We start from the raw sequence: 27,361 nt of genomic DNA on the forward strand, positions 1-27,361 counted from the left end.
CCCTTGTAGATCCGCATTTTGACAGAGTGGGTCACACACGATAGTTTCTCAACCTTGCCCAAGCTTCAGAGTTGTAATCACAAAATAGCTTGCTCTTAAATCTCGGTGTGTGCCAACTCCAGGTGTAATTACCAGAACACTTCCATCTAAAAAAAAACAGAAAAGAGGAGATGTAGCACCATAAAAATGAAATGCCAAAAATCTTCAATCTTTTATGTTGAGACAAAATTCTTTTTGATTGGTTTTCCATTGTCTAGAGGGGGAGCAGGGAGGGCATGTTGATGAGTTGATTTGTTCGACGTGCTTTTTGAATGTAATGGGAATAAAAGTTTGGGTGAGGTATCTGTAGACAACACCATCACCCAAGATGTGGAGCTCATCAGGGAGACATCCAGCAGCTGGAGTGTAGTAGCTCTGCAAGTCTTTAAGATATCAAGGAGCCTGATTGTTTAGGAATTTCTAAAGCCAGGAGAGGAATTTTAAAATGGGTCTTGAACTTTAAAGAGTGTCCGTACAGGGAGGGGAAATCGAAGCGATGGGATAATAAGTTAGCAGAAAATAACTAGTAATTCCTTGTACACCAAGGGACTGTATAACGATTCATAAGCAGGAGAGGCCTTACTGTATTTCATTCAGCTTTGAAATGTACAGTACCTCAAACTTGCTCAGGTTAAAATTCTAGTAGGTGCTTTGTTGCACATTTGACAAAATGTGCCTTTCCCTTTCACGAAAGATTTCTAAGTCTGCGGCAGAGATCGTTCCATGTCATCCGCTCCTCGTTGCTCTGAGCCACTGTGGCATGCCCGTGCGTCTCCGATGCATCAGATATCTTCCCTCACGGATCACACAGACTGGAGCTCGAGGGGATGCCTGCCCTTATTGACACCAGCAGAGTGTTTCACAGCAGCTACGAAGACAGCTGAGTGGGCAAACTTTCCCTGCGTCTGCGTTCAGAACAGCTGTAGATGATAGCGATGAAGGTGTTGAGGATATTTAAGCGGGGGTTACTCAGACATGGGACTCCAAGGCTGCAGCTGGCCATCTCCGAAAATCCTGCATTTTAAAATTCTGCATGAGTGAATGAAATATCAAAATGTCTTCTGGCGATTAAAACAACAGATATAAAGACATATTATTGGCGGAATGGTGGCTTAGTGGCCTCACAGCACTGGGGCCTAGTTCAATCCTGGACCTAGGGTACTGTCTGCGTGGAGTTTATATGTTCACCCAGAGCAGATGTGGGTTTCCTCTGGGCATTCGGGTTTCCTCCCATAATCCAAAGACACATTAGATTGATTGTCTTCTGGGAAAATTGGCTCTGGAATGAGTGCGTGCCCAGTGATCGACTGGCATCCCATCCAGGGTGTACCCTGCCTTGCACCTGTTGCATGCTGGGATAGGCTCCGGCTCCCCTAGAACCCTGGATTGGGTAAAGAGGTTAGATATCGGATGGATGGGGAAAAACATACCGTCTCCTTGAAGGCCTGTGATTAAGATAAGCTGTTAGTGGAAGGGCTTGTCTGTTTGTGTGTCCACACCCTGTGATCTCTGATGCTGCTGGATGGGCGGCTCCGTTGTCTCACGACACATGGCACAGATGCGCTGAGCATTTTGTCGTGCTCACGAAAATGTGGGTGAAAGTGCTGGAGATCTTTCATGCTCAGCTGGGTGAGTCACTCGGAACAACAGGACACACACCAGCGCGCTCGTGCACAGGGAAGAACAAATTCAGGACTCAACACACTTCCCATCAAAGCCCGTGGTCATGAGAGCAGACCACAGGCCAACATAACGATGACACATCCGTCCGACTGGGTCAATATTTATACAGCAGGACTCCTTTGGCTGCTGCAGGTAACTGTTTAGACCTTACCGTATGAGGAGGAAGCCCACACTGTTGCATGAAATTCTCATTTTCCTTTAAGCAGAGGGCCAAGGACATCAGCCAGAATGTAATGAGAGCACAGTAAATAATTAGAGAGAATGTCAGAACACACAAACAAAAGCACAGCTACGTGACTTGGCCGGCACAAAAAGAGTTAAAGTGCCGATCGTGTCCAGGTGTAAACAATAAACTGAATTTTACTGAAATGGCAATAATTATGATTATTCCACATAATAACGAAGGACAAAAAAATGTTTATAAAACACTCACATAAGATATTACAATGCTCCAATCAAACTGTTGTTTTTTAAATATATCATAAATAAGATACAGTATTTTAGAGAGAAAAAATACAATTTAATTTCTTGATAAATGAAAGTGTTTATTAATCCTTTTTAAGTTTGCTAAATTGATCAGGCTATTTCCCATGAAAATGTTTAGTCTAGTTCTTCCATACATTCTGTACAAAACAGACAAAATGCTATATGACTACATCTGTGTAGTTATAAACACTTTTCATTTATTCATTTTTTTTGTCAAACAGATTAAAACAATTTAATTGGGTTCAATTTTTTGCATCATACAAAATTCAGTTAATGAGAAATGATTAAAAATAACTCCAAACTGTTCAGAAAGTCCTCCTATACTGCACAAAGCAATTCTAAGTTTAGCGGGGGCGTAATCAAATTCGAATATCTTTCTTTAGACCCCCAGCTTTATAAATGTCTCTGAGCAGAGAGGAACAGCTTTGATTGCGTAGGACACAGAATGGCAGAGAGACTCGGAAGCCAAATCGATGGCACTTTGCCAGGAGTCTCATCAAATGAATAATAGCTTCCAATTGACAATCACTAAAGTACCTCTTCTCTAGTGGATCCTGGTTCTTAATGGTGATTAGAGAGGAAAGGCCTATAACATTTCTCTGCTACAAATGACCTCCTAATAACTCCTTTGATTTAAAATGCTAATTCGCTGGCTCCTCTGCAGCTGCAGATCAGTGTGCTTTGACTGCATCACCCAGAGGATGGTGTCCAAACAGTTCTGTTCCAGTCTAGCACAAACAGACCGGTCAGACAGTTAATGCCTGGGACTGCCTTCATAAGCTGAAGTTTCAAGGGACGTAATGTAGTGTCCATCCACATTCTAAAGTAAAGTATCTTTCCTTAGGTGCTGGAGTTAGCCACTTTTTACTGTATAATACATATGGTATTATCATATAATTACACTTTAATAACACCTATTTCATATATACACTACTGTATTCATGCATGAGTAGTTGTGCATGAAAAAAGTTACTTTCCTGCAGTATTGTACTGTGTAGGAAGAATAAGGAGTCAAAGACAAAACACATGTAAATACTGTTTGAAATGATACTGTGACCACTACATAACAAAGCAAACCTAGTAAAGTAATAATTGAACGATCAATTGCTTTACCTTAAAATGATCAATATGATGGACATACATTTTGTTACATACACGTCAATGTGAGCTTGTCTGATTTTTATTAAGAAGATTGATTAATAATATTATCCTGTAAATGATTTTCTTTGTCACTAAACTTTTTTTTTCAAATTCAGTTTGAAACCAAATTGTTTTCTGAACCATTCCTAGGACATACATTACAGTGTGTCACACTATGCTGTTATATTTTCTGAAGTTGTCCATATGGTAGAGTTAGTTTCTTTCAGTTGAACATTTTAACTACATATGATAAGGATCCTTCTTAATAGTGAACATTTTCTTTAAAAAAACCTAGGATTGTTTCCTAGTATTCAGATCAAAACAGCATTGTGTTCACTACAGATGAGATGCTGCTACTCTATGCTTTGCAACAGAACACATCTAAAACGTTTTTTATGACTAACCCGTACATAGACGCTTTTGTATTTTGTTTAGACCAGTTATGGTGCCCAAAATAACTCATCACTTAGCAGCTGTTATTAACCAATTTCCGAGCATTGCGTGCCTGGAAGCTTGACTTGGAAGAAGCTGAAACTCGGCGAACCTATAACAGGATAAAAAAATAACAAAACAGGATTTTTTTTTGCGTGAAATCCACTGTTTCACACACAACCGGAAGCAGAAGACCACAGCACAAAGAAAAAACAGATGTTGTGATCTATGTTTTCCTAAAAAAATAAATGAATCATAAGTGTGTGTATATATAAATGTGCAGATATACCTTTGATAAAGATGGAAGCCAGTATTGTTAACATCCAAATACACTGTGATTTTGTTTTCGCTGCAGTAAGACTAATGTTTTGATTCCTAACCCATTGTCTAACCCATTGAAATATATGCTTTGAAACCTAGTCTCTGTTATCACTAGTTGTAAAAATGCTTCCCTTTGGGTTCCCATTAGAATGATGAAAGAGTTTAATTTGCACACTTACAGGCCATCTTAATGTACCCAACTTAATGTTAGTTATTGTCTTCTATTTTGTTCTTTAACCATCTCGTATTTTGAATTAAGGGCCTTACATTTAAGGACTGTATGCTTTAATGAAATATGTTATGGAACATGCGGCACTTTAAAACCAAAATAAAATCCAATATTTGATTATTGTAACTTTGACTGTAGTAATTATACAGTGATAGCTTTTAATGAAATGCACATTGTTCTTTGAGTTCATTTGCTCATTGATCTGTAAACTTTATTTCTTATTGCTTTTTCAATGGTAAACATAGTTTACCTAAATCTCACACAGAAATACATTTATTATAATATTGACGCAATAGATGGTAACAACAAGCCTTTGAGCAAAACTACCTGAAGAATTGTTTAGAAATGAGACAGAAAGTCAGTGGAGATCTTTTGGGAAAATACCCTGTCATCTGTTTAAAAACCCAACAAAATTTGAATAGGTTGCAATGAAATGCGGTAATTATACAGATTCGTTTGAACAAGCAGTCAAAAGCTGTGTTGGTCTTTTACACCGGTCGGAGTGCTGTTTTCTGCAGCCACTCTGCGAGTCGACTGTGATTTAACGAGGATAAAATAAAAGTTGGGTGCCCACATGTTTTTACTAATAGCATCTATTCACAAAATGTGACGTTTGTTGGATGCATTTCACACTACAAGTATAAAGATGCACGCTCGTCGCAGGACTATACCGCGCGTTAGGAAGAGGAAAAAGAAGAATTCTGTGGACGAGATCCAGATTAACTCTGATACAGTATAAGTTAATGGTGTTTTTTGAAACCTGCTCCAACACGAATCATTTTCCATATCGTTTAGTCTTCGTCTGCCCACAGAGATGAAATAAAGAGAAAAAAAACCTAGCGTGCCTTGATCACCGCGCTCCTCGTTCCGTTCAATGGAGATGAATGACTTTTATCAAAATTCTCATCTCAAAATATGGCAGTCTGCACCAGACACTTTTGATGCAGCTTGCATGTGGAAACCGCTAAAATGTCAGACACGAAAAATGTCTGTCACACTTGTTTCTACGCAAGAGCAGCAGAATGTAGCAAAGCACAATCATGTACCTATAAATTTATATGATCTGTTTTTGTTGGTGGTGGCTGGCAGGAGGGGAAAACGACAGCAGCGCTCAGAGTGCACAGCCTGTCACTCAGAAAAGAGAATTTTCGGTGCGTAAACGAGAGTCGAATCAATTCATTACCAGCTGCTATCTAATCGCTGACAGAACTGCGTCAGGATATGCTGTTGATAGAAAACTATTGTGGTCATTCAGACAAGTTCCCATAATGGAAAAAGAAGCGTTTTTAGAGTGTTTTTATTCATTTATTTTATTCTTGTTGGCCCAATCTAGAAATTGTTGCAGCTACAGCACGTTTGTTAGAATTATTCTCCGTCCGCAACGATTTTAACTTTACTCAAATGCTAGTTTAACAGGAGAATGACATTGTGTTCTGGATGGTATAGAATTTCAGGAGCATGTCGATATCAATTATGTTTTTTTTTCTTGTTGTGCTAACAGTAGTCTCTTCTGCTTTTAGTCAAAATTTCATAATTTTTTCTTAGGATTTTGAATTCTCAGTTTCTATACAGAGGACTACCATTTGGAATTTCAGAAAACTGTCAAAAGCATCCGATTAAAGAAATAACAGTAACATGAATGCAAAACATGTCTATTTCAGTTTTAAGAAACCAAGAATTAGTTCACTGTGAAAACAACGAATTGAATATAAATCCAATAACAAAGGTCTTTTTTGGATTTTGGAAATAAAATTGTCCAACAAATGAAAGTATGGTTTGCTTAATATTTATTTTATTTTGTGATCAACTGCAGGTTTGTTTGTATGAGTTCCATCCAAATTTACTCGTTTTTCAAATTTATTATCCTCGTTGTGCACTAAATTAGAAAGTATTACATTTAAAACATCCACGTTTTGGAAACACACAAGAAAGCATTACAAAAGGCAGTAATAATAAATGCCAGTCGCATTATGAATGCAATGGCTTTTATGGTAGATTCAAGTTTGATAGATTATCAGTCAAGATTAATTAGAGTTCTCCGTTTTTTTTCAATCAAATGTAAGAAAAAATATATAATAAACTGTGAAATCAAAGCTTGGCTAAATAGCTGCTTGTTTTTGTGATTAAGAATACATTAACTTTTTCGTTTGTTTTGTTAATTTATGATGACTGGCGGCTGTAGCGTGTTTATACGACGTTACTTGTCCCTTCATCATTTCTGATTAGACTTGATTAGGTATGTTCGCTCACAGTGCTTTGTTTTTAATCGAAAAGGCGAAAAAAAAGTCCTGTCACTTTTATTTCATGGATGAATAAATTAAAATACATTATAAAGACATTACATCTGATAGTTATTTTAAATGTTAGACATAACCCAGAGTAGATTAAAATAAACACTGCAGTGTGTGGCATAAATTACTTTACAGAAATAACAGAAGAGCAGGAAGAGACTTGACCAATGGCAAGAATCTGTGTTCTTTTTAGTTGTGACACATCCAGAAATGGAATGTCTGCGACCAGCTATTTGTTAATAAATCTTAAACCCTATTGGGGGGTTTAGCAGACGCTGATTAATGATAGTCCTGGACTTTCTTACCTAATTTAACATAAGGTTGTATAGCATCAGTGACAATTAGTCACTGTGGTCTGTTAAACCATTTGAGCCAGACTTTTGTATCTAAAGGTGTTTGATCAGTGCACCCTCTCATCACTTTTAATTTTGCATATTAGAACAATCTTTTTAATTTTTCCTGAATGTGATTATACTTCAGTATACAACAAGATAATGTATTGCGGCCAGAGTTATGGTTACAACATAAGTGAACAAGTTGGATGGAGCAAAGGTTCTCAAAAGCAACATTGTGTTACTCAGAAGTCATCAGACGTAAAAACAGTATAACAGTACACCAATTTATAAAACAAAATGTTGTTTGTTCAGCTGCATGTGTTAGCTTGTCAGGGTCCTTCAGTTAGACCAGAGATGCATGAAAATATTACTGTTCTCTTCCCTTAAACACTCTCCTTGACCACAAAATCACTATAATATTAAAACATAAACTGATAGTAGACTGTTCTTGGCTTTAATAAAGTTGTTTCCAGTGATGTTAGGCGTAAAGCTGGGACACTGTGTGGAAGTAGTGTAAATACTATAAATAATAGAATTTATATATGGTATGTACAGTAAATAAACTATAGTATATGGGATATACAGTACTACTGTACATGCAGTATATAGTATAAAAACTACAGTATATGGGATATAAGGAGTCCATCCAGAGAATGCCTGATGACAACTAGGGAAAAGATTGGCCAGCACACAAAGGATGTTTACCCTTGATTCTCATGCATCACAAAGTTTTAAGTGAAGCAGCTAACGTACTGTGCAGAAGCTTCTTCAACAGAAGGACAGAACACCAAAACTGCCAACTCAGAGCTTCTGGATTCCTGAAATGCCTTCATTCCTTTCAGTATTATTTTCCCAAAGCACATCCATCCCTGATGTCCGTGCAAGGGGTGGAATCACATTTTCCTCCCGGGCAGCACACCTTGATCACAGCTCTTGCATCCTTTCTGTGAAAGTGTAGCGGACATGCTAGAACAGCTGTCAGTGTGCAGGGTGGTGGATGAACAGGGAAGAGCTTGGAAATCTACTCGTGCAGGGCAGTGCAGTGCAAGGACACGCCACGCTGGAGTGTCTGTGTGTGCCCCATGACGAACTGGCGTCCCAACCCCCTCTTGCTCCTACTGTATAGCTTGTTGGGATAGGCTCTGGTTGTTAGAAAATGGATAGATGGAGAGAATGGCATAGCCTGTGAGTATGCTTTCCTTATCCACCTCCTTTTTCTCACAGCATCTGCTACACAAGCATGGAGAGGAGATGCAATCACAGTTCACCTGTTACAGCTTGAAAAGAGCTCCGGCCTGTTTCCATCATGTGGTGTCCCCTCCTGAAAGCCTGTAAGGTACAGTAAGGATTTGCATATCAACGCACTCAGGAACTGCAGCCTCTATTTCCAAGTAAAATAATTCTTGAGCTTCACTTTGTTTTCTTAAAAACATTTCCTACTTTTCTTCGACTGGTTTGAGTGCTGCTGTAAAAAGTGAATGCTGGCGGAGAGTGTCTCCAAACCCTCCTGAATGAGCAGCTCACATCCTTCTTGAAGGCTCTGTGAACCCGATACACCTCCACAATTCAGCCTTTTCCTTTCTTTCCCTGAGATGCTGAGCCAAGAATGGTTCATCGTTTTTTGTGTTTATTTCATGCTGCCTTACTCGCCACAACCCAATAATGTTAATTCTCAACTAATGTGGAGCTTTTGAAGGAGGGGGGAAATCGATAATCCATTTACAAAGAGTACCATTTAAGCCCTGCAGGGAATCAGAGCCATGTGCCTGCTTCATAGTTAAGTATCATAAAGCAAGCTGGGTTGTTTCCACTGAAACCCCTCCCTGCTTCAGAAGGAGAGATGTATTAATAAAGAATGCGAGGATCACAGCTCTTGGGTCGAAGGTACGATGCCAGAGTGGAGCACCTTCTGTTGGGAGTTTGCACGGTCTTCCGCGTGTCTGTGGAAGTTTTCCTGTCCCCCAGAATCACCAGTGTGCAAGTGTGCCTTCGAGACTGTGTCCTGTAATGGACTTACTATCTGGTTCAGGGTGTAGCCTGTGATTCCAGGTGAGTCTTCGGGATGCCATGTAGCTGATCAGGAATGAGTGGCTTTCTGATTAAAGACCAGTGGATGGATATCCTGAAATAGCCAAGCATGTTTGGGTGACAAACCTAATAGCATGAGAAATCACTCGAATGTTAATCTCTTGGGTATTGATCATCTGAGTCTTTGGATAGCGTATTTGAGACACATTTTGTCCCAACAGCTCCCATTAAATGCAACAAGGAGACATTTTTTACAACTGAATATTACCCTGTGAATTATATTCTTAAGGTCTGTCTGTGGACAGAAAGTCACTTGTATTTAGGAAATACCTGTGAATGTTCTGACGGCACTTGATCACGTGAGTCCTCACACAAAAGGGTGATGACAATTAAGGCCAATACAATGAAAAAACCAGATGAAGTTGAACTAGAATGTGATTTCTGCTGGTATTAGCATAGATTCCTTTATATTCAGATTTAAATTTCTCATGCATATTTCCCTTAGAATAATTTTCCTTGCAATACCTTCATTCCCCAAGCCAATCGGAATTTCTAAATCGACCTATAGACCTTGGGGGAAAAAAATGTCTGACTTTACCTACCCTGAAGTCACAGAGATAAATGGAACCTCAGGCTCAACCCCCTCCCGGTCTCATTTAGTTCTCTGCTGTTCTATATGAGGAACAGAAAACAAGCCAAGCCTTTTTAACACTCCATAAAAAATACACAGCACCACTTTTCCCTCATTTAAAGTTGGCTTTTTGCTTTCCGAGCCCATTTATAGATTTAAGAGCACATGCAGATTGAATTCTATAGTGGGGAGGGCAGCCTGCAGTGTCCGTAATAACAGCAATCATCATAGAGCAGTGCTGTGTTACTCTGCTGAGCATTTTTACACTAAGTTGGTAATTTTAGCTCATACCTCACCAATGTTAACTATTCGGAAATGTCACACAAAAGCGGAGAACTCTCGTCTGCCTCTGGAAACTGCTCATGAGACACAAAGTGGCAACATGCAGAAAATATGCTCATTACTTTTTCCAAAAGGCCAGTGCCCTTTTGAAGTTAAATATACAATTTTTATGGATGGATGCACTAAGGTTGTACTGTATATTCTTCACAGGGCACCTGTGAATATCTATAAGCAGAAATATCTTAAACACTCGTTAAGTTTTTGTGCATTTGCTACAATCAGTGGAGAATGCTTTTTGAAAATGTCAGTGTGGTGCAGATTGTACATTTGTATTAAATTTAGGATATACCATTGAATATTAATGTATATGGAGAATATTTTTAGAACAACAGAAAGTAGATTTAATTTCCTGCCAACAGTAAATGAGTTGAGGATGGCTTTGTAACAATAAAGAAGAAAATCAAAATCAAGGGTGAAAATATAATATATTGTAAGGATTGGATTTAAAAGTTTTTAAAATGTTGACTAAATGGCATTTATTTGCTAGACATTGTAAGAAAAAAATGATCCTATTCTATATACAGGAGCAGTAAGCAGGTGGGAGGATTTCCAAAATGAGATTCTCCAGCCTGGTCTTGTGTGACTCCCAGACAAGATCACTTCTGTTGATCTTTTTTTTTTTTGCTTATCATTGTGGTAGAGGCTACAATGATTAACAGCTCGGCCAATGGACACGGCATTTGTGAAATATTAAATAAACCTGTACAGCCGCAAAGCAACCTGGAGCTGAAGCCTTTTTCCTGCTGACTGGGATTCCGGTTCTTGATGTGGAAAGCAAAGTGGACCAACATGGCTTTCTTCCACGTTTCCTTAGTGAAATCCGCACAGTATTCCAGCCTGTGCCAATGTGCTTTCAGGCATGCCTTAACTGAGTGCGCTTTTAGCCACAACAGAAGGCTTGAATACTGAACTGTTTTTTTTAACTATACACATGTGAAAGATGGAGCTCGTATACAAAATTAAGGAAAGGCACGTCTAAAAAAATTATTAAGCAAATACGTAAGGGGCAAAGTATTTGCAATACCTCTGAGGGCACTGCAGCAGTGTGTGCACTGCAGACATTCTCTAAAAGAAAGGCGTGCTTCCAGAGTTTCCTTAAGAACGGTTTGTCATTCACATTAGTAAGCATATATGCTCCTATATCCACTGACCAAAATCCCTCAGATCCCTTCTGCGTGTTGCCATCCCTTTAAGCGTAAGAGCTCATCCATGTAATATCTTTCAGTTTCCCTCTTTCTGGTGTCCGAAAAGAGTTAAACTCTGTCATCAGCAGATGAGATTAAAGCACGATGTGGTCTGCACATTGGCAATAGAAAAAGAAATAAATTATCTTGACTCATTCAGTATCCAGAGCAAATACCCTTCTGCTTGATAGTCTGACCTTGTAAGAAACTATGGGATATGATCAAACATGTGACTTCAGTTAAAAAGAAACATTATCGATATTTTTTACTTTGGGGCTCTAGATGAAATAATTGTGGCATACTGAGGATGACGAGCCTACCACTTTCAAATCATGTTTATTTTCTACATAGTTATCAATGTTAATGTTCTTTTCCAATCTAAATAATGGTATTTTTTGTTTCAGATCTATTTCAGAAATCTGAGCATCTTATTGAAATATTGTTCTGGCTACATGTTTAGCTGAGTGAAAAAGTAATAACTTGGACAGAGCACACTATGAGAGATATAGTGTGGAAAAATCTATTAATAGACATATATATGTTTCTGTGTTTTTGATATACAAAACATACCCACACATTATAAAATACTGTATATATATTTTACACAGTGTATACTGTGAAGCACTGTTGGTTCCGATGTTCATTTACTGCATTTTGTAATGAATGTCTATAAAGAGTATATATACGTGTGTGTGTGTTACACGCATATTTAGAAGTATCAAAATAAAATTAATATAGGAATAGTGTCATTTAATTTCTGGTGACAGTTTGTGAGTGCAGCATTTGCTAGATTTTATGAATAGCCTAATACGTTTCTGATGTAGTTCTAACAGCTATTAAACAATAACACCTTATTTCACTTGTAATATATAATTGCTACCTAGTCAAGGGAGTTGGGACAGTAGAGGGGATTTAATGTTTTTAAACCATAAGTAAAAATTTTTAAAAAAATATAAGGCAGCACATTATTCATGTCTGATCACTTTTTTTCACAGCCAGTCTGGCTCAATGCACAGAGGCTGGTCTGGAAGCAGTCACTGCCTCAGGACCCTTTGAGATCCCTTCTGAAGTACCGTTTACATAATGTCAACTGGCCCGGGTCAAGGGTGGGTTTGTGGTGGTCCATGTGCAGTTGTGTTTTTGAATTTTCTCCACTTCCCCTGTAATAGTTTCCTTCAGGGCGACATTCATTGCCAAATGAAGACAAACAGTGAAGGGTCGCCCCCCCCCCCCCCCCCACCCCACCCCACAAACCACTTCAGAGAGCACCAGGAAATTACCGTGGCTCAGATAAATTACAGCCGGACTACCAGGCCACCGTGAGGCAGCACGCCACCCGTCACCAGAATGATGAAAGAAGGCAGGCTAGCTCAGGACCTTGGCTTCCCCACAGACAGACGGAGAGAAATGGCAAAGGACAGGTACTTCAAATCCACTCTCAAACATTGCACTCATCACAGGGCCAAGTCACAGTGGCACTGACCCAGCAATAAACCAGGTCTGTGCAACATCAGGAGGAACAGGTAACACATATCAGGGGAGAAAAAGAAATTGCTTCCTATATTTGCTTCCTTTCCTTGCTGATTATTCTGCTCACATCCTACGATCTGTGTTTTTTTTTTTAATTCACTAAACACAGACAGGAGTCAGCGTGTTTTTGAATGCAGCAAAACCACACCTTAGCCTGGAAACCCTATCGGGGCAGTAGTAGTGATCCAAATCACACACTCTGGTTACTCCTATCTCAGACATCTCCTTCATCTTTGACCAGTGAAAGAGGTTTTTGTTTTTCAAAAAGACTTATGTTGTACCTTTCAAATCCTAGCAACTGTACTATAAGCTACTTAATTCATATTTGTCATTGTTGTCAAAACTGTGTGCTGCAGTATACTCCTAGAATATAATTCATGTTCAAATAACCTGAAAATAAGTGACTGTCTTGGGTTTTAAGCAGGAAAATCATATACATACGCAGTACTTAAGAATGCCAGTTGATTTCAGGTCTTAAAGATCTATCACAAACTAGAGGATAGGAGATTACAAATAGTGGAACAAATGACACCTTCTCTTTTGAATAAGAGCAATTATCAGCCTGCCTTCAACAGCTCTACTAATGCCTTTTAAAAGTACTGCTGGACTGTGTTACACAGGTGATGTAATTTATACAAACAATAATCTATCTATCGAGATGACGCGATTGCCATAAGGTAAAATAAAAAGCATCTGTCATTTTCAAGTGATTAACATTCTCCAGATGTTTGATCATCAGATTTCAGGAGCTCTCCTTTGTTGTGATAATGATACAGTATCCAGGACCCAAATGTTTATTGTCTTATCCATGGGTCACAGTCAGATATTCAGGAATCCTATTAAAGCATATGGCATAATATAATGGTACTGCTCAGATGAAAGCAAAACAGAGTTATTCTTCTCCCGCGCCCCCCTGTCCTGACACACACCCTCACAAGTACGCACACACACACAAACAACACTAATTGTAAACTGCTGCTGGTAATTTTACTGTAAGGCAAAAAATAAAGCAGGGAACATTTCCTGAAAGGACCACCATTGCCCACTTATATAATCAATTTATCCATGTCAGGGTTGTTGGGGGGGGGGTGAACAATCTGCTTCCTGCTGTAGACTTGTGACACGATACCTCCCAGAAGGAAGAGAGGATGCAGAGAGAAAGGGCTGCTGGGCCAGCAGCTCCGTGCTCCGAGGGCAACGACGTCCCGTATCCCACGAGTCCACGCTTCAAAGGCCGGCCTCCACCCCCACGGGCCGCTGACCACATCCAGGGCTGCTACACGTTTAAGCTCACATCTACACTGCTGTCTTCCAGAGTCGTGGAAAGACACACATGTGAGAAATCCCTCTAAAAGTGAAAACAAATCATATTCACAACTTCACATTTCCCTTGTGTCTTTAGAAAGACCAAAGCTGTGAAGCCACGGACATTCTACTCCGAGTAGTGTCTGCAGTCGCCGAGCCCTCAGCACTGAGCCAGGAACAACAGCACTTCCTCCACACAACATGCATTGCCAGACCTCACTTTTTCCCTTCGTTTAACTTTTTCTCATTAAATGGGGAAACACAGCAGCCATGTTGGCATTATTATGCATGAAAGCTAGAATCCTGGATACGTAAGAGTTGTTTTCTAGTTAAATGCATTGTGTGTCAAAGGTTTAACCTGAATAAATGCATCTTTATAACACAAGTGTTTTTTTCTTTCTAAAATGCATTCAATAGCATGCAAAATAAAATAAACAAAAACCACTTTTTTTAAACCCCACTACAGTGACATGGAAATTCATGTTTCAGTGTTTGCCAAATGTGTGTGACAATTTGGAGAAAAAAAAAGAAGATATTTTAATGAGAAATACTTTGGGAATCACACAGATTAGACAGATTGGGGGTCTGGGGGTTGGTCACTTCAATTACCTGCCTGCTCAGGTATGCCTGCCCTACAACAGGCTGCACATACTGTATATATAGTATTAATCATATTAGTGGTTCAGATAAAATCTGTCTTTTGATGCTCCTAAAATCTCTAAAACACATGACTTTGGATTGCTGATTGGCAATTTTTATAGCAATTTCCTAATGGTAAATCTCACTTTTCCATGGAGTTCTTTATCATGCCTAACTGTGCTTTACCACAGTCTGACCAGGCTTGACAAGGATTTCACTTGCCCATGTGAGAAATAACTGCACATTCAACTTCACTTCACCAAGGGTGACTAAGGAATCACAGAAGAACAGCACTTCCCACTGATGCCCTGCTAATTTCATTTCCACTCCGAACAGCAAAGTCAATCTCCATCTTGATGCTGTTGTTATTTTCAGATCTGTTGGCTGAGACCCTGAAGATATTCATCTGAATGCAAGGAGAAGCAGAAAAGATAGCAGCAGACAAAGCCGAGGAAATGCATAGAGGTCAAGTCAAAACACTGAGCTCAAGTGACGCGCAAACAACGTTGAATGACTTGCAGTTCTGGAACGAGAAAACATCCTTTGGCAGAACCGACCAGTGGGCACAGCACAGAAGCACAGACCTGAGAGCAGCTCAAAGACGACTCTGCAATTGGACCAGTACCACTAAGGACCAGAGTCTTTTACACTTGCCGGAAACAAGGGTGACAAATTAACCAGCAAATATTTTCTGTCCCTGCAGTCACCTTTTTCAGTTTAGTTTCAAGGAAACACCAAAACAATAAACACAGGACAGCAGTAGCAACATCAACAAAGTTATTTTTTACACATACCTCTGAGTACAGAAAGAATAATTGTTTTTGAGCCCTGACTGAAGAAGCTGTGGGTGGGAGGGTTAAGTATTAGTTTTTGCACCAGCGTTAAGGATCTTTTTACAAAGTTTCTTTTTTTCATATTATTTGAGTTTGTTTGCTTTCGGCCTCCTGTGCTGGTACTGTGTGTATTTGTTGTAGGATTGTCAATGATGCATTTCAAAAACATTATGCATTATATCCATCTCAAAGTTATCTCAAGTTATCTCAACCACCTAGTATTTTAGTATCTGAACTCAAATTAATTTGAACACCTTTTCTGCTGTTCCATCATAAACTCAAGGATATGTAAAATCAGAAATGTAAGATTTTCCTTGTTATGTGTAACTGAGGTTTGCTGCATTGCTTTATAATTGCAGTTATAGCATCCTTATGGTACATAATATATCAACATTATATTGTCACTGCTGAATATTATGAGCTAAATTTGTTAATTTCACAGTGCATCAAACCTTTGATGCTTTATAGTGAAACTACTCATTTGTTTTATTGAAATGAAGCCTAATTCTGTGGGTTGCAATTTATACAATGAGTTTATGTGACCTTTTTTTCTTTTCCTTTCGGTAAATTACCACTGCCAAAGACTACTCATTGAGAGTAAACGCCATAGGTTAAAAGGTGACCTGCTTCAGTGGAGCCTAAGAAAAATTTAAAAAATCACTTGGGTTAAAATGATAGAGGAAGAACGCTTTGATTGCCTGGGGACAAGCAGCGAGTATGTACATCCCTCAATGCGAAATCAGAGCTAGCAGAAAAGAGCTTAATCAAGGCAATAATGGGTCACTTGACAATCACACAAGCACTTCTTACTAGAAAATCCTTCCACTTACTGCTGATTGCTGGAGCTGTTCTCCTCCTTCACCACACACTGCCTCCCACCCCCCCTTCCAGTTCTGAGTCAAGCAATAATTGTGAAAAGAATTCATAACCAAAATGTCGATTTCTTTAAACTTAATTCTTATTTCAAGATTTTTATTAGCTGTGTTCTACACATTCTACAATTAATACTCAACCACTGTATACAGGAAAAGGGAAACGGTTTTTAATGTCATGTCTGTCTGTATCTTGTCTGTGGAAAAATAAACATTTAACTTGAATATGATAGTGATTAGACATTCCTGCAGATAAACACTTGAATGATAATCTCATGCGGCGAAAATAAAAAATATTCATGCGACTCTCGGGACTAAACAGACAAAGAGGGAAGAGAATCCACAAAATATTTTAATGTTCATGCTTTTTGCATTCTCACATTTTAACTTACACTTTCCAATTTTAATTTGTATCGTCTTCAAAAACATCATTTTCTTTTCTCCCGCCTAACTTTTGATGTAAAAATGTTAACAGACACAAATCACTACCACCTACTCATCTAACGCTCTTCATTTAGTAACTGCTGACATGTTCGTTGGATCTTTACAATAGATGCCACAAATTAATTTCTCTCAAACTACTGTAAATTACACCACTTTAAATGCCTGGAGCTATTTTAACACATTAATGAAAAGGTGACTCCTGCTGCTCTCCTTCCACTTAAAACACCTATATAAAATCCTTCAGTCATAATATCTTGCAGAGTCCTCTCTGCAGTCTTTTAAATCCATGAATATTTAAAAGAAAATGCATTCTTTGCCACACATGATAGTGCATATCTCTGTGTAAAGAAGGATTATTCATTTAGCTTGTAAGTCAATAAATCAATAAGGATTTAGACCATAAAGCTGTCATTTCTCAAGGTACTATATATAAATAAAAAATGAAAAACCCAATGTACAGTGCCACCTCTTTTTCAGTTCTGTATATAGTTCCAACGCAACACTGAAAAGGCTCTTGACAGACAAAGCCTTGCATATGAGCAGTTACAACACATTGATCTTTTCAAATACTATTCAGTCGATTAAAAAAAAATACTAGCTGCGTTCTCAGAGACTGCTCAGATCTTATTTCAAGATTAAGAACAGGATTAATTTTACTACAAAAAAAACGAGTTCAGCAAAGTCCAGGATAAGTACAAATTATAACAAAGAAAAAAACAGAGCAAGCATAGAAAATACTGCTGTACAATCCTGTATGCACAGTCAAGTGGCAAGGGAGAGATTGTACTCTAATTTAGCAGCTATTGAAATTGATGAGAAAAATCTAACATTTCAAAAAGCAAATGGTTGCAAAAAACTGTTTTGCATGCTTACAGGAAAAAGCTTTAACATTCACATATTTATCACTCACCTAAGACATGAGCCATCCGACTAGCTGTTGTTTTTTATTCTTTAATTATTTTAGGTTAAAATATCCTTGAAATAATGGAAAAAGGAAAGTAAATTCATCTTTCCTAGGAAAGCTAGCAACAGGTCTGTTCCTCAGTCAAAATATTTTGAGGTGTGTAGTAAATGAAAAAAGATTTATTAAAACACTAAAACTTAACTTATAAAAAACGTGATGGAGTTGGCCACAGTTAACGATAAAACGCAATCGAAAAAAAATCAACATATACTTTAAAATCAAGTCCCTGCAAAAAAATTTTTTTTTGCAAAAATAATTCCAAATAAAAGGATTTATCATGACTCAATAGTAGACATGCAAGTCCTTTGGAAGAATAGCTACTCCACCTACTGGTCCTTTAAAGCATTACGCAGTTTTCTTTAAAATTATTTTAAAGAAAACAAATGTTGGCAAAAAATGGCAGTTGATTTAAACACTTCAATTTAGATGGGAAAAATGTCTTCCTGTTAACACCCTGGGGTACCCAGAAGCACTAAACCCAATCATATTACTGTTCTACACCCACGATCACAAATGTTTAACAGGATTAAGATCACAAATACAATATTTACACTAATGCCTAATGAAGAAAATGTGCACTGCTGAATTTTAATGGACCATCAACTGTGAAATTGTGTGGGAAAATCGGCACTGGCGATACATGATAGACTGAGAGTGCAGTGCATGATGTAAGGTTTGGAATCTGTATTAATTGACAAAAATGTAAAACATCACATCCGAAATTACGAAAGCGCGGTAAACTAATTCATGAATCACACTTATGCCCCTAATGAGCCATACTGAACTCATCAGATTTTGATTTTGAAGCAAATGTGCCTGAAACCGCATGCTTTTTCTTTGTAGCATTTGGTTTGCAGCTCAACACAAAGAGGTTTGTCAAAGATGGATAACACTGACTTTCAGTCCATTTGAACCATAATGAAGGCCCATACATCATCTTTGCTGGCAAAGAAAAAAGCAATTTAGTACCCAGAGGTTCTAAGAGTCAAAACCTGAGATGAAACAGATCTGCAGCTGTATGAATACAGAAATCAGTTTATAATCAAGAGAGAACATGGAATACACTCAGCACATTTCTATAATAATTCCTTACACTTATATAGCGCCTTTCTGGACACTCCACTCAAAGTGCTTTACAGGTCATGGGGACTCCCCTCCACCACCACCTATGTGCAGCCCCACCTGGATGATGCGCCAGTATGCTCCCCACACACCAGCTCTCAGTGGGGAGGAGAACAGACTGATGAAGCCTGTTCAAAGAGAGGGATTATTAGGAGGCCATGTCTGGTAAAGGCCATGGGGAAATTTGGCCACCCCTACTTTGTACTTTGGTACTCTTTGGTAACACCCCTGCTCTCTTCGAGAAATGCCCTGGGATTTTTTAACGACCACTGAGAGTCAGGACCTCAGTTTTACATCTCATCCAAAGGACGGTGCCTTTTACTGCAGTCTAGTGTCCACATCACTATAAAGGGGCATTAGGACCCACACAGACCGCAGGGTGAGCACCCCCTACTGGTCTACACACATAGAGGTAAGCAATTTAAAGACACCATCTAACCTGGGCATTGAGTACTTGGGTTGGAAAATGACACACCCAGAAATCCATAAGAAAACGCAAACACCACAGCAATGCTTCACCGGATAAAAAAAACTGATTTCTTAAGGCAAAACTCACTGAAAACAGGAATAATTTCTGTCTCTTATTTGTTGCAATCAGGGGAAAATAATTTTATTTCTTACAGGTCCAATACAGCAATAAATTAAGGCTATTAAAATCAAAGGGTTCTGTTTCAGCGTTTGTTTAGCAATGGTAAATAACTTCCAGCAAATGAAATGTCCTTTGCATGAGAGCCCTACCTAATATTTTCTCCCCGACTGTCCAAATAATTGACCTAAGAAGGAGGTCAAAGTCCACCCTGCATTCAACAGGATTTAAGCCTTTTGACCCAAAACTCCCCAAAAGACAAGGCTCAATGCTTCTTGTGAATCAGTTTGAGCATTTTCTTAGCAGAGACCAAATGACAGGCCAAAAACAAAATGTCTACATGAACAAATGTAGTCCATCCTCCAGCCCATTGTCCCCATTAAGCAGGATCACATCCTCCAGATCCTGGGCAGTGGCTTCTCTTGAACATTCCTGTGCCGACTTCTTTTTTCTGGTGCTCACAGATTTGTCCTGAGTGAGACCTGTGCTCCGGTCAGCAGAACTGTCTGCTCTCACAGCAGACTGCAGGGAGCTGTAAAACCTGCGGATAAAACAAGGGCACTGTGTGTTTACTTACAGAGGCTGACAAAACTCCCTTTCTGACCTGCAAGACTGGCAGGGTTTTAAGTCGCACTGGGAAAACCAGGGGACCCAGAGAAAACCCACTTGAACATGGGGAGAACATACAAACTCCACACAGATACATAATTATTACACTTTTACTATACATGGAAGGACTAACTTAAGTAAATACCCCAGAACTCCTATTCATCTGAAACCCAGTTACAGCATTATAAGAAGCAAAGTGATGCTGAACTACAGGTGACCAACCTTTCAATTCTTCTCTGGTTTTCCTCCATTTTCTGATTGGCCAACTCAACCAAGAAGTCAAGGTACTCTTCCTTCACTAGGGTCTGTCCCTTACGACTCAGGGGGACTTCGAGGCCATGTGTGCTGCGAACAGCCTATATGTCACAGGAAGAGATTTTAGAGAGAAGTACAAAAGAAAACGTCCTACTTCACACTTGAAATATTTCACAACAAATTAGAGTCACAGGTTAATACTTTCAGGGAGCTTGGCTTGTTCTTTCTCATTAATATGCAAAACAAACCTCAGGAACCTATAAGCTTATAACCAGAAAGCTTTAACTTAGAGGACTTTCACACTTCTTTAACATTATTAACAATGGCACTGCATCTCAGGAACATTTTACTTTGTACATGTGTAACTTTCAAAAGCTATACAAAAATCACACAGTCTTGCAAATCAGTACAGTCTTGGGTAAAGGCATAAGGTTCATGTCATCCATTGCATGGCAGCCAGACATTAAAAAACAAAATGCCATTACCATAATTATTTTTCCTCTCTTGCCAACAGTAATGCCCGAGTTCCTGAAACCTGAGTTAACTGCTACTGAGTGCTGTGCAGAAAGAGAAAGAATAATTAACAATCTCCCGGACAATAAACTATTTAGCAGCTTTTATAATAAAAACTAAAATGACTTGTCAATGAACAGTACAGCAAATGTACAGAAAATAAAGAGGCAAGTTTACATTTTAAATGATCAAAAAGTGGAGAGTACAGGGGAAAAACATACAAGGCAAAAGCATGTGAAACAATGACAAAATAACACTTCAATAAGAAGATAAAATAACTAAAGATAATTTAGACTGTTTACCTACACAACTCCTTTTCTAGCTCAGGTCTTCTGTTAATTGAACTAACAAGTTAGTTGACTGAAAAGTTCTTTTTCCCACAAAAGTCTTGAAATGTTAAGTTGACTTTACAAAACACAATATGTAACAGCTGACCCTCCAAATTGTTTTAAGAACTGCTAACTGAAATGTAGCTAAAATTAAGGGCTCAATTATAAAAGTGAGAGCTCAGCAGGATGCAAAATGACATCTGCGGGAAACCCTCAATTTAGGATAACATAACCACAGAAGAATGAGAATGTTACAACTAATAAAACTCTTCAGTCTCCATTACTGTATTTTTCTGTGCATTAGAGGTTTGTGTCCCAGATCCTGAAAAGCCTTACATGGCCAAAGAGCAGAGATCTGGAAGTTACACTGATATCCTCCCAAAGCAACTGATTTTTTTTACAGAATCTGCTAATATTACAGAACCAAAACAAATAAATGTCTGTCCAGTAACTCTTTAACGAGCATCCCGAAGGAGTTAAGATGTTCACAAGCTCCCCAGCTGTGTCGTTGAAGCCGATACCCTGGTTTATTTAGAAGAGATGGCTGGATGAGATCTTGGGATCAACTACTACCTCCCAAATGGGTTGAATGGCCTCTTCTCCTTTGTACCCTTTCTTATGTTCAAGTAACAATCATCATGCTAATAGTAGGTGTTCTCATTAGAAAAAAGCAAGGTGTTGGCACTGTGTTAAAACGTTATAGGAATATGGTCCTACGGCTCCCCTGGACCAGGGTTGAGCAGCGTTTGTCATACAAGGAATACTCCTTTTTTTAAATCGTCACGGACTTACCAGGAGCTGAGCGTCTCCCAACCGCCTGCACTGTACATGAAGCACGAACGGCTCAAATTTGAACACGGCATCGGCACCAGCCTTCTCCAGCCCCGACACCTGTGCAACACAGCACGACACGTTACTGCACAGGTGTCGGCGTCGTATGCAAATTCACTCCCCCCTCACTGGAGGTGTGTGTGTGTGATTTGGAAACCTTTCCCCTCTTCAGCTGGACTGCGTGATTGTTAGGATTAATATGTAACAAAAAAGAAAGATGCACGCTTTCTCTCGGGTTCCCCTGTCTTGTGTAAAGATAACTTGAACTTTCATTCACGTAGTGAAAGGTAAAATATTTCAGACGAGTGGAATGCCCTGCAAACGCATTCAATACCCCCGGGAGACCCGTTCTTATCGTTATAGCCGAAGGCAGGAACGACACCGGTGCAATAAGGTTATACAATAATCACCAGGAACGCTGGAGACATACCAAATCTTCCTTCCGACATTTCTGATGGGTGGCAAAGAGCCAGGAACAGTTTCTTTTCTGCACTTCGGGACTGTCGGAGACCTGGGGGAGCGACAGACAGCTGCTTAAAGTCATTGCAACATCACGGGTGTTTGGTGCATGAATGGACTTGCGCGTAGAGAAACATTTCTGAAAACCCGTTTGAAACCCGAAACGCGAAACAGGCGTTCTGACAAACGGGTCTTATTATAGCGAACGAACAGCAAAATGAAAGCCCTGACCATCGTACAGACGACCGTTTTAGGAAGTGGGACTGCCCCCCGAATAATAAAATCTCACCCCGTCGATCAGAATGAGTCTCCCGGAACAGGAGCTGGTGGTGAAATAATCCGGGTATTCGTTTAAAAACCCCACAACATGAGCGATGCCCTCGTCGACACTCCCCTTCTTACTGTAGTCCACCTTGCTCAGACACTGTTTTTTCCATTGCGAGAATGTCTTTTCGGTATCCATCCTGCCTATAAGGGGATGCTCTATGAGATGTTAAACATTACGCACAGAAAGTTTGCTGGGCTGGACGGCTTCATGGGGGGCGCCATGTTGTGAGAGAATCACGCCAGCACGTTTCTACGGTGGCCCGACAGGTCCAAACCGGGACGTTATACATCACCCAGATTGTTTAATGGTTAATCCTTATGTGTAATATGTACTGTGTACATAAAGGAAGCTTCTTGCACCATCTGCGGGTCACAGCAGAGATAGAAATACTGTATAGAAACTAAAGTGCTCTGGTGAGTTACTGAGGTATCGAAACAAAAACAGATTTTAAATTTCCAAGGCATTTTAAGCAACGTCTTCGCTGAAAAAATGCAATAGCCAAGTCGCCGGCTGTTTATAGATTTAATTCGCCCCCACTGCCAAAGGTGGTTTAGTGGCGTGGAACGGACATGTCAACAATTTTTTTCGCTTGTTTTGCAGTTTTTCACCATGTTACCCGTTTTGATTTTGTTTCATAGACGTACTGTCTGTATGCAATATTAAAAAGTGCTCACAGTCTTTTCGTTTTGCAGTAATTGCGCAGCTGCGACACCGATGTTGCAAACTAGTTGGGAATGAGCTGTTGCAGGAGTTATTTTCCATGGGGATAATGGCTGTCCTGACAGCCCCAACATAAAACGCTGGGATCGCTCTCGTTTTTCAAGCACAACACGAGGAGCCCACCGATGTCAGGAATGTCGCATACCTTTTGATATAGTTTGCGAGATTCCTGGCAGCTCGAGTTGAAACTTAAATTGTCGGTCATCAAACACGAGCGCACTCAGATTCATTTTTTTTTTGTATTTGTTTTGTGCCTAGCGATGAAATGGCGACATCAAAGATCATGCGAGCCATCAGAGTATCCGAATTTGGAGGACCCTCGGTCCTGAAATTATATACCGACATTCCCGTGCCAGTCCCAGGACACAAACAGGTAACACGAGGGATTCTGCATTTTCAACCTGTCGGGTTCAACAGGTTGTTTTGGCTGCGTGGAGTAAGACACAGGCAAATGCGTTATGCTGATGTGTAGGATACTTGCTGTAGATATCAAATATTAAAACGTCTTCTAAAGTGAGTGTTACCCTAAAGAACTATGAGGGCAAAAGTAAAAAAAAAATGTGTGTTATTTTTAACGGTGTTAATGCGAGAGCTCAGTAGGTTGGAAAATGACGGCTGAGGGGATCCCCAGGACTGGGACTGAACCTAGGAACCCCCAATTTAGATGATCATAACTACAAAAGAATGAGAATACTACAACTAATAAAACTCTTCAGTCTCCATTACTGTATTTTTCCGTGCATTAGAGGTTTGTGTCCCAGACCCTGAAAAGCCTTACATGGCCAAAAAGCAGAGATCTAGAAATTATGCTAATATTCTTCTATAGCAACTTAATTAAATGATGCCGTTTAGAGCTCAGCTGGAATGTAGGTAACAGCTCTGTAGGCGTTAGAGTTATTCACTCACTCAGAGAGAGGTCTGCATGGTTGTTGCAGCACCAGGTTGCAGATATGTACAGGCCACAGCAGAAAAGCAGGTGAAGATGTGCACTGTCCCACTGACATGACATAAGGGCCTAAGGGTGTACAATGACATGCCGGGAGATGGCACAATAAAGATTAATTGTAGAGTTCCAGAATAAACAGAGAACTCCGTTCTTTTCCATTCCCGCAGGTGTTAATCCGGGTGCGTGCTTGTGGGGTGAACCCAGTGGAAACATACATCCGGTCCGGGGCCTACACTAGAAAACCAAGCCTTCCTTACACTCCGGGCACGGATGTGTCTGGAATCGTGGAAGCTGTCGGAGACGGCGTGACATCTTTCAAGGTGGACCGAAAGTATTTAACGGGCACGGTGTGGGGTAGGATTAGTATCTGTTGTTGGAGAAGAATGGCTTTTGTTGGAGGCCAAAAGATATTTATGGGGTACTTTCTGAAATTGAAACATAACACTCTTTGAGTGTGGGTAACCTACTGAACACAATGCGTTGAGTAAGGTCATTCTATACTTCAGAGAGCTCAAATGTCCGGCTAATTGGGTTTCAAAATAATTAGGAGAACGCACCGCCAAGGGTAGTGTGATGTTGACCCATGGAATTATATTGAATTTTTTTGCACAGTCATGACTCCATTTACTTTTAATTTATTTAACCACTGTTTCAGCAATTAACACGCCTTTGTCATGGTATATGACTGCTTTGGGCTCTGGGAAATCTGGTCGAGAAAGACCCCCTGCAATATCGAAAATACTTCTCTTTTTGTTTTGTTTTTCTAAAGTTTGCCTGCGAACCGTTCCCGGGAAGACAGATTTGCTCTGCATGTGTTGAACTTGAACTTGAACTTTATTGCCATATGTGGCTGGTACATTCATGGCGTTCACGGGATCATTCGTCTTGATCCCCCGCAGGCTGGGGACCGCGTCTTCACCACTGGCACGGATTCTGGCGGCTACGCCGAGTACACAGTGGCGCTGGAGGACTCCGTTCACCGGCTGCCGGAGAATCTGGACTACAAACAAGGAGCTGCCGTCGGAATTCCCTACTTCACGGCGTACCGAGCGCTCTTTCGCAAGTGAGAGGTGGCAGCGGGCCGGGGCAGACGCAGCACGCCGTGGCGGGAAGCGTGCAGGGCCCTGTTCTGGAAGGGTCCGGCGATGCAGGGGGAATGCTCCTGCTCGAAGGACGAATTATCGCTGCTGTGGGTCAGGCAGCTTAGGCCTCTTCAGAACCACAACGGCTCCAGGAACACTTTTATTCTCTTGGTTATATTATAAAGACAGATTCGTTTTCTTAATTGGTGGTATAAGTTGATGTGATTGGGAATAAAAAGGGACTTAGCCTCAATTGCAGGCTGGGGTACCTTCAGCGTGGAGTTTGGGAACTGGGAAAATGCAGCTTCCTGATGATGGAGGGATGGAATAAGTTGTGTGTGTTTTTTGTGTACTTTACAGGGCCCATGCCAGAGCTGGAGAGAGTGTTCTCGTTCATGGAGCAAGTGGAGGGGTAAGCCAACAAGTGTGGCAGAGGGGCAGAACTGAAACAACAGTACCGTGCCTCGGGCCACATACTGTATTTACACTGGTGAAAGCCCCCTGCCTCTTGGTTTACCGTGTTAACTATTCTGAACGAGGTGAAACTTTGATGCCGTTATCTGCAGTTTGCTCATTTACTTATGTCCCGTGTCACAGCGTCAGTAGTTTCACTCCTGCTTTCACCTCTGAAGTGAACCTTTCCCTGGGTTGTGGCCCTGTGGTCCAGGTTGGTGTGGCAGCCTGCCAGATCGCTCGAGCCTTTGGGATGAAGGTGCTGGGTACCGCAGGGACTCCAGAGGGTCAGGCTCTGGTCTTGAGGTGCGGAGCCCATCATGTCTTCAACCACAGAGAAAAGGACTACCTCGACAAGATCAAGGTAGCCGCCTGACTCCCCATCCAGCTCCGACGCCTTGGTGCTCCAGGATTCCTAACCGTAGCCCGCTGCTGTCTGACCCTCTTTCCCGAGCTGTGTGTAATTTTGTTAACGGCTGATTGGCAAATCCGGGTGGCACCTGGTCAGTCTGCCCGCGTGTGTGAACTGTCAAGTCGCCTCTGTTGTCCAGGGTGCCACCGGTGGACGGGGGGTGGACGTGGTCATCGAAATGCTGTCCAATGTGAATCTGAGCAAAGACCTGCAGCTGCTGTGCCCTGGAGGGAGAGTGGCGGTGAGTACTGACCTTTGCAGAACGAAACAGAAGCACCGGAAGGCCCTGCATTGTGCCCCCTGCTGTGTCTTAATGGCACTGTGTCTTTCAGATTGTGGGCTGCAGAGGATCTGTTGAAATAAACCCACGGGACACAATGACCAAAGAATCCAGCATCATTGGTGTGAGCTTGTTCAGTGCAACAAGGGTAAGGCATGATTGTTATTATATCCAGCAGTGTGATATTACAGCTCAGGAGAAGCACCACCTCCAGTGCAGTCCTGTAAGGTTAAGTGCTGATGAATAATCATGCTTTGTCCAGATCCTCGAACCCTCGACTGCAGCTGATGTCTGTGCTTGTGCGCAGGAGGAGAAGACCGAAAGCGCTTCCGCCCTCTTGGCCGGGTTGGAAGCAGGGTGGTTGAAGCCGGTGACCGGTCCGGAGTACGCTCTGGAGAAGGCCTCTCAAGCCCACGAGGACATCATCAACAGCACAGGAGCGACGGGGAAGGTGGTCCTGATCGTGTGAGCCGTCTCTCAGGGATGCGGACACCACACGCCGGTGCTGGACGTCCCGGGCTCGTTAATTGGACCATCTCCGGCCTCTGTGTTGAATTGGACTTCATTGACTTTCACCATCAAGGGATTTGCAGAGCTTGCAATAAAGAGGACATTAAAATAAAGCCTTATTCTGCTTCTTTGTTCAGGAGATCGTGTGCAAATATTTTTTATCCGCAGGCCTGTTGAGTGCTTCATTGCGCACTTACT

At 40.7% G+C, this 27,361-nt stretch overlaps 2 protein-coding genes across 4 annotated transcripts; one reads left to right on the forward strand and one right to left on the reverse strand.

The window, feature by feature from the left end:
- Positions 1 to 16,388: 16,388 nt before the first annotated feature.
- Positions 16,389 to 22,989, reverse strand: tyw3 (tRNA-yW synthesizing protein 3 homolog (S. cerevisiae)). Its single transcript, XM_006634758.3, has 6 exons — positions 22,722 to 22,989; positions 22,404 to 22,484; positions 21,935 to 22,033; positions 20,786 to 20,857; positions 20,268 to 20,401; positions 16,389 to 19,977 (listed from the first exon to the last, which is right to left on the reverse strand). Exons 1-6 carry the CDS (start codon positions 22,893 to 22,895, stop codon positions 19,773 to 19,775), a joined length of 765 nt encoding a protein of 254 aa, XP_006634821.2. The 5' UTR covers positions 22,896 to 22,989; the 3' UTR covers positions 16,389 to 19,772.
- An 80-nt stretch (positions 22,990 to 23,069) lies between these two features.
- Positions 23,070 to 27,276, forward strand: cryz (crystallin, zeta (quinone reductase)). Of its 3 annotated transcripts, none has more exons than XM_015355413.2 (9): positions 23,070 to 23,173; positions 23,739 to 23,853; positions 24,594 to 24,746; positions 25,326 to 25,489; positions 25,869 to 25,920; positions 26,176 to 26,325; positions 26,513 to 26,614; positions 26,706 to 26,801; positions 26,916 to 27,276. In XM_015355413.2, the coding sequence occupies exons 2-9, from the start codon at positions 23,746 to 23,748 to the stop codon at positions 27,120 to 27,122; spliced, it is 1,032 nt and encodes a 343-aa protein (XP_015210899.1). In that variant the 5' UTR covers positions 23,070 to 23,173; positions 23,739 to 23,745; the 3' UTR covers positions 27,123 to 27,276. The 3 variants fall into 3 exon arrangements, with proteins under 3 accessions (XP_015210899.1, XP_006634743.1, XP_015210900.1); XM_006634680.3 differs by having other exon boundaries at positions 23,072 to 23,173; positions 26,961 to 27,276; XM_015355414.2 differs by having other exon boundaries at positions 23,079 to 23,186.
- The last annotated feature ends 85 nt before the right edge of the window (positions 27,277 to 27,361 follow it).

This window comes from Lepisosteus oculatus, chromosome 9 (genome assembly GCF_040954835.1).
Source record: "Lepisosteus oculatus isolate fLepOcu1 chromosome 9, fLepOcu1.hap2, whole genome shotgun sequence".
NCBI lineage: Eukaryota > Metazoa > Chordata > Actinopteri > Semionotiformes > Lepisosteidae > Lepisosteus > Lepisosteus oculatus.